At 33.8% G+C, this 8,207-nt stretch overlaps 1 protein-coding gene across 2 annotated transcripts; it reads left to right on the top strand.

Moving 5' to 3' along the window:
* Nucleotides 1-2,539: 2,539 nt before the first annotated feature.
* On the top strand, nt 2,540-6,227 carry LOC106366949 (BEL1-like homeodomain protein 1). 2 transcript variants are annotated; one of them, XM_048778506.1, is made up of 7 exons: nt 2,540-2,613; nt 2,688-2,813; nt 2,909-2,957; nt 3,205-4,080; nt 4,471-4,859; nt 5,004-5,064; nt 5,157-6,227. In XM_048778506.1, exons 4-7 carry the CDS (start codon nt 3,271-3,273, stop codon nt 5,922-5,924), a joined length of 2,028 nt encoding a protein of 675 aa, XP_048634463.1. In that variant the 5' UTR covers nt 2,540-2,613; nt 2,688-2,813; nt 2,909-2,957; nt 3,205-3,270; the 3' UTR covers nt 5,925-6,227. The 2 variants fall into 2 exon arrangements, with proteins under 2 accessions (XP_048634463.1, XP_048634462.1); XM_048778505.1 differs by having other exon boundaries at nt 2,576-2,813.
* Nucleotides 6,228-8,207: the final 1,980 nt, after the last annotated feature.

Genomic DNA, 8,207 nt, shown 5'->3' with positions numbered 1-8,207 from the left:
ATGGAACATAAAATATGTGAGATTATTCTAATGGGACACATTTACCAATTTTTTGGCCTAAAACCAATTTTCTCAAAAATATTTCAAATTTTGTTTCAAAATAACTGAAAATTCTGAGCTTTAAAATAAATGAATAAAATAACTGAATTCACATAGATTTTTTTTTTTTGAACACCACTGAATTCACATATAGATAACATACGGTTTTGTGGACAGTGAACAAGTTCAAGTAGATGCTTAAATTTGTCTACGTATAATACAATTTATACAATTAATATAAAAAAATCAGTTTAACTACATACTGTTTTATACTGTTTAAAAATCTTCACTAATTTATTGTCTTACTTTACGAATTAAAACAGCTGTAAATAATTTTTGAAATTTTCATATGAATTCAGAGAGTGCTTAAAATAAATAAAAATCTGATTTAAAACTACGACATTCAGAGCCGGTCCTAGATATGTGGAGGCTAGAAGTCAAAAATAATTATGTGGCCGACTGGGTTCGAACTCATGACCTCTTCGTGGTCGTAACAGTGCGTTTATATTTTAGCACTTTACTAATAAATTCACTACAAATTTACAAAATACAAGTGCACTTACGTGGTTTTAAATGAATTTATTTAAGTGGGGCCATTATTTCCATCATGGTTCATTATCATTATCGTTATCATCTTCTTTCTTCTTTCTTCCTCTCTTTCTCAATAATTTAGATTTTTTGTGTATTGAATATTATAGGTTTTCTGCAGAAGGAGACGTTACCTCGTTTTTGTGCTGTTTGGTTCTTCTGACACACTTCACTTTTCGTATTTCAATTTCTCTAATCCCCTTATGTACATTTAAAATATTAATATTTTACTGAGTTATATATTCTTGGCAGGTAATCCTCAGCGTAATTAAAACAGTTAGGGAACAAAGAGATAGACTGAAAAAAATAAAAATAAAAATAAAAGGGAAAGCAAAGTTAATCCGTTAATTTTTACTCACCTAAACAATAACAAAAACAAAAAGATTACCGTTTCTCATAGGCAGTGTCCAACGTAAAAGACAAAACTTTGCTCATTGATCTTTCTCGCTGTTGAATAATAGAGATATTTAGTTTCTGAAAGAACTTATAAATTGCGCTTTTTTGTTGTTACTGGAATATCACAGTGTTGACGATTAACACCAATGAAACAAATAAGTTTTATGTTCTAAGTAAATTTTCTATAAAAATTTTAGGATGTCTAATTTGTAACTAAAACATTACAAATTTGGTATAATTTTCAAGTTAATTAGATTTATTTGCCATCTTTAGTGTGTCTGAACTTGATGATAAAAGTCTCTTAAGTATAGTAATCTGAAGAATATTTTATGTTCAGGATTGTAGTTATATCAGTAAAGAAAGATTTGGATTCAGATGCGTGTTGGATTTCTTTTTATTAGAAAACATAAACATAATATTAAAATGAAAAAAATTATATGATTGTAAATTGGACACGACATACATGTCACTATGTCTTGATGCGATAATAATGATTTCCTCTATATAAAATTATGTAATGCATAAATATCTAAATAAGGGTGTTTGGTTGTTAGGATATGTGGGTTCATTACCAGGTCAATACATAAAAGGCCAAGGTCATATCATACAAGTTCCTCTGCTATTAATCCATTGCACGTACACGAATTCTAAACCCTTGTAAGATTATATATGTATATATATAGATATATATGTCTATGAAACTGAAAATATTTTTGAAATTTGATTTTATGATTTACCGTCCTGTATGCTAAATTGAATATTAGAAGTAAACAATCATATACAGAAGTATTTGAAATTAAATATTTAACATATTTTATAATGTATGTCTTCGTGTGGATTTTATGTATCAATGTGCTAGACATAGTAATCATTCTGAATCCCCGCTGTTATTACAACATAGTGTAAAACGTTTTGAAAAATAATGAAGTAAAGGTTTTCTTAAAAATATATACATTATGAAAGAAATCTATGCAACTTATTAAAGAAATTATACATATATTCCTGTTTTGTTATTTTATTATTGTTGAAGATGTGAAACCAATGGCTCTAATCTTTCAGAGATGTTTCAAAATTAAGCATATTGTATTTTTATACTCAGTTTTGTTAAACATATTAAAAATATATAATTTATAAATTATGAAAACTTTCTAGTATCCAATTTATTCGGTAAGTATAAGGAAACTAACATATTTTATTACTTTTGCCATCTAAGAAAAAAAATCCAACATGGTTGGATTGTCCATTTAGTTTATTAAACTAAACATAGTATAAAATTAGCCGGTGGCCAACATAAAGTTGTAAACACATGCAGAAGCTTAATTTTTGTGAATACAACATATACAAGTATCAGTATCTGTATCAATATCAATATGAGTTGAAATCAAGTTCTGATGACAATACTACACTAAATTTACATAGTGACTTCATGTCTTAAAAATTTGTTAATGTCATGAAATGAAAGAAGAAACATAATAAAACGTTTTGGTTATAAGATATACCGACCATAACACAAAAGAAGAAAAAAAAAAATAGAGAGAAGATGGTGGCGTACTAAGACTGTAGAAGATTAATGAGTGAAGGGAAAGATGGGTATCTTTTATCTCTCCTTTTCTTTTATCCTCTCTCTCTCTCTCTCTCTAATATAATATACATTCATCTTTCAGCTTTTTAAATGTATTTTATATTTCCCCTTTGAGCGAGAAAAGAGTTGCAGAGAGATCTTTGAGTCTGACACAGAGACCAAACTCACATAGCAATCACACACACACACACATCTCCATAAAACATAGGTATGTATATAAGTGCATATTCTTGTGTGAGTGAGTCTGTCTCTCTCCCTCTTTCTCTTTGATACAAATTCTCTATTGTAACTTTCCTTTTGCAGCTTGAGATGATCATGAAACACGTGCATCATCAGATCTCTATCAATCCAGGTTCTTCATCTTTCTTTTCTATTTTATATAATTTCAGCTTCCCCCTTAACTCTATTATTTTATTATATTATTTTCAATCATGCTTATGTCTTAATTTTCCATATCCATAATTAGTCTCTTCTTTTTCTTCTTGATGGGATCACAATTCGTTCTTTCTTTTCTTTGAAGAGTATATATATATAAGGATCTATATGAACTTATAGTGTTTTTTGTTTTGCTCTTTTTGTTTGTTTCTATGATCAATCAGCTTGGTGAAAAGAAGATCAAGAAACGTCACCTTTTTATTCGTGAGTAACAAGTATATACTAATAAGATGGCTGCCTACTTCCACGGAAACCCATCGGAGATCTCAGCCGGACCTGACGGTGGTTTACAGACGTTGATCCTCATGAATCCAACGACCTACGTTCAATACACTCAACAAGACGACGACTCAAACAACAACAACAATAGCAACAACAACGCTAACAACAACAACAGTTTTGTCTTCCTCGATTCTCACGCGCCGCCGCAAAACGCGAGCCAGCAGTTCGTTGGAATACCACTCTCAGGCCACGAAGCTGCTTCCATTACAGCCGCCGACAACATCTCTGTACTTCACGGATACCCTCCACGCGTGCAGTACAGCCTCTACAACAGCCACCAAGTGGATCCCACTCACCAGCAAGCCGCGTGTGAGACTCCACGCGCGCAGAGAGGCTTGTCTTTGAGTCTCTCGTCTCAACAGCAGCAGCAGCAACAACAACACCAGACTCTCCATCACGTCGGGTTCGGGTCCGGACCAGGAGAGGATATACGGGTCGGACCAGGCTCTACAGGATCGGGAGTAACAAACGGGATAGCGAATCTTGTGAGCTCTAAGTACTTGAAGGCTGCGCAAGAGCTTCTAGACGAAGTAGTCAACGCTGATTCTAATGACATCAACATTAAATCCCAACTCTTCTCATCGAAGAAAGGGACTAGTGGAACTGATAACAAAGCTGTCGGAGAATCCTCCACCGGCGCCGGAGAAGGTTCTGGCGGTGGAGGAGAAGCTTCCGGGAAACGTACGGTGGAGCTAGGAACGGCGGAGAGGCAGGAAATACAGATGAAGAAAGCAAAGCTTAGTAGTATGCTTCACGAGGTAACAACAAAAACACTCCATATACGTACGTATTATATACAATCTATACCTATACTAAGTGATCTTTTATATCACACATGAAGTGGACTTCGAAAAAGCTACGATAAGATTTTAAGTCATTTTCACTTCATATTATATTTATACAATTTCTTATATATATCTTTTGTCTCAAATCAAAGAAATCTTATCGAGTTCCTCTCTTCTAAATAGATAATGATTATAAATGAGCTTTTTCCGTATTTTTGAAAGACTTATCAGTTTTTATAAATAAAATATTGACCGTCAATTATATTGTTAAGTTTATGCGTTTTTAACTTAAAACTAACGATAATTATATTAGTCCAAGTCCATAATTTATAAGCTTCATGTGACCTTATTGCTTGGGAATAGGTGGAGCAGAGATACAGACAGTATCACCAACAGATGCAGATGGTGATCTCATCGTTCGAGCAAGCGGCAGGAATAGGTTCCGCGAAGTCATACACGTCGCTCGCACTGAAGACCATATCAAGACAGTTCCGGTGCTTGAAAGAAGCGATCGCTGGTCAGATAAAAGCGGCTAACAAGAGCCTTGGGGAGGAAGATTCTGTCTCTGGGGTTGGGAGGCTTGAAGGGTCGCGGCTCAAGTTCGTAGACCATCACTTGAGACAGCAGAGAGCTCTTCAGCAACTTGGAATGATTCAACATCCTTCCAATAATGCTTGGAGACCTCAACGTGGTCTACCTGAGCGAGCCGTCTCAGTCCTCCGTGCTTGGCTCTTTGAACACTTTCTTCACCCGTAAGTAACCCTTGCAACATCTGCACACATTCTTAGCAAAAAAAGAAAATCTATACACATCCATTTGTGTTTCAAAAAAAAAAATACACATCCATTTATTTTCACTTATATACTAATTAACTGTTGTATTTGTTTACATTATAGATACCCTAAGGATTCGGACAAGCACATGCTAGCCAAGCAAACAGGTCTCACTAGGAGCCAAGTACGTACACTTCAAGTGATTCTTGTGTTAGTGTGCTAATTAGGGAACGTATTTTTATATGTGAATTAATTAATTTATTTATTTTTTATTAGGTCTCGAACTGGTTTATAAACGCTAGAGTTCGGCTATGGAAGCCAATGGTGGAAGAGATGTACACGGAGGAGATGAAGGAGCAGGGAAAGAACATGGGATCCATGGAGAAGACACCTAATATGGATCAAAACAACGAAGATTCTGCTTCTAAATCAACAAGTAACCAAGAGAAAAGCCCCATGGGAGGAGGAGGCGCTGACAATTACCATATGAATCCTAATCACAATGGTGACCTAGAAGGCGTCACTGGAATGCAAGGAAGTCCCAAGAGGCTACGAACAAGCGAAGAGACAATGATGCAGCCTATAAATGCGGATTTCAGCTCTAACGAGAAGCTCACAATGAAAATTCTAGAAGAAAGGCAAGGGCTAAGATCAGACGGTGGATACCCTTTCATGGGGAACTTCGGACAATACCAAATGGATGAGATGTCAAGATTCGAAGTAGCTGTGTCTGACCAGGAGCTCTTAGCACAAAGGTATTCAGGAAACAATAATGGTGTGTCACTCACGCTAGGCTTACCTCACTGTGATAGCTTGTCGTCCACGCATCATCAGGGTTTCATGCAGACTCACCATGGGATTCCGATTGGGAGAAGGGTGAAAATAGGAGAAGCAGATGATTATGGAGCCGCCGCCTTAAACGGTGGCGGAGGCTCGGCCGCAACCGTGCATTCATCAGCCACAGCAGCCGCTGCTTACAATGGGATGAACATACAGAATCAGAAGAGATATGTGGCTCAGTTATTGCCTGACTTCGTTGCTTAAACCCATGAGCAACCAACAAAGGTTATTTATACATTAGTATATAGTTTTTCTTATACCATTGAACCAAAACAAAGAACAAAATTTAATTTTAGTCTTTGGTTATATATGGCCGACGGTTGTATATCGATTTTTGTAATTTGTTTTTCTTTTTTATTGGGGGATGGATAGAATTATATGTATATGGGATTAGTTACGTGTAATAGCTTGCTTTTGGGTGTATACCAACATATATTTTTACTTTTTATTGTATTGTAATAATAAGATAGTGGTCTGAGTTTCCAATATGCTATGATGATTACAGAATATATCTCTCTTTTTTTTTAACAGACAGAAAATCACATAATAGATCTAAGCTGCATGTTTGACCCAACAATAAAAAAAAACTAAATGTATTAATTCACCAATCAGAAAAATGTATGCAGAGTTGGAACTTTGAATCTTTATTTTTAAGAAGTGGATATGTGTTGGAGACATATTCAAATGAAATTATACAAATATATACTTCAATTACGAAAAAACAAATTCAGAATTTATACTGTAATTAGTTCATTAATTATAAATATTAAAATGTTAAAATCCAAATAATTGTTACATGTACCACCGTTATTTTTATTTTTCCTAATTTCAAAAGCTCAAAAAAAAGATTTTACGAATTGTTGAAAGTTAGTTTAGATTTTTTTTTTTTTGACAACCGTTAGTTTACGAATTGTTGAAAGTTAGTTTAGATTATTAACATCAAATATAATAAGAGAATTATTAATTAAGATGACAACATTGATAAAATGTGTTCTAAATTGTTCTTTTAACATATGTAAAAAAGGAATTCTTTCAAATATTTTATCAAAAAATTGAAAAATATTTCTGCTCTTCTAACTCATCCACACTATGAACCATGCATTCAAATGAGAGCAACAAGTTTATCCCATGCTTGAGTATCAAAATCTCGCACTCGTGAACTTTGTCTATCTAGAAACGTGAGGCACATGGAGCATACGAAATGGGTTGCAACGATTGAAAATTTGAGCCCAATTCATCATGCCAGATGAATAAAAATTACAATATAAAGAATATCTCAAACGACCCGTTTAAAAAACAAACACACAACAACGTTTAGCTATTCAGTGATCACAAACATTACTTCATTGAAGAATTTTTCCAACATCACCGCTTTGTTGAGGCCCAATTTAATGACTTCTACAACGTCATACAACAACTTTGTAAAAGTTGAGATCAATTTGAACTTTAAGCTTTTCCTCCTGTATACAGACTGTACCGCCGATTAAACCAGCTGTGACCAGACTGGTCATGGCCCTCATGGTGCTTATTTACGGATAATTAACGGACTTTAATCCCCACGCCACGATGTTGCATATCCTACCATTATTTCACTTTTACGGTTTTACCACATAGTTTTAGCATCTACATATTATGATGTAATGCAGATTTCAAATACATATACAGGATGAAATACTAGGAGATGTTTCATAAAAATCTCAAAAAAACTTTATACTAGGAGATGTTTCATAAAGGAAGAAATTCTAAAACTATATTTTAAATTGCTACAAGATCTGTAGATGCATTTTATCTAGCAATTGCAACTGTTAGTCGTAAAGTAAGATTATATTATTGATTAAAATTTCTTACAGAGTGTTGTCAAATAAATTAGTGAATTAGCTGGCATGAATATATAATATTATACTTTGTTATTCTAAGACAGTTTCATACACGCAGACACATTCCTGCTACGTTTTTATTTCTGAACAATCATTCATGCTATATTGTTTTTTTTTTTCATGCTATATTATTTATGTATTTTAAACCGTGTTATTTTGCGTAAGGTGTGGCATAAGCTGTTGAAGTTCCATGCTATTTATTTGATTCCAGCCGTAAAATGATACATTTTGTCCCCGTATATGTATATTTGATTGATCTTCTACATAGACGATTGTTGCTTTATACAACTTCATCCCAATAAGAATGATCATTTCATAATCCCCTAATGTGTTATAACTGTATGATTTTATCATCTAATCATACACTTATTTATTTTGCTAAAGCATTGTAAGCTCCTGTCAGAAACTCAATCATACAACACGACCTTTCATGATCTGCCCATATTATATTTTTAAGCCCTACATATCTAGTATAGTGGTTGCTCTCGTAAAATTAAACATTGTCCATATTATTAGACTTTGACACCTAAATAGACAGCCGTTTACAATTATATCATGATGCGCTTCACAGAATTGTCAAAGTAAGTATGAAATCAAGAAAAACGGTTTA

The sequence above is a fragment of the Brassica napus genome, chromosome A4, assembly GCF_020379485.1.
Source record: "Brassica napus cultivar Da-Ae chromosome A4, Da-Ae, whole genome shotgun sequence".
NCBI classification, from domain to species: domain Eukaryota; kingdom Viridiplantae; phylum Streptophyta; class Magnoliopsida; order Brassicales; family Brassicaceae; genus Brassica; species Brassica napus.
This window is presented reverse-complemented; position numbering and strand designations above follow the sequence as displayed.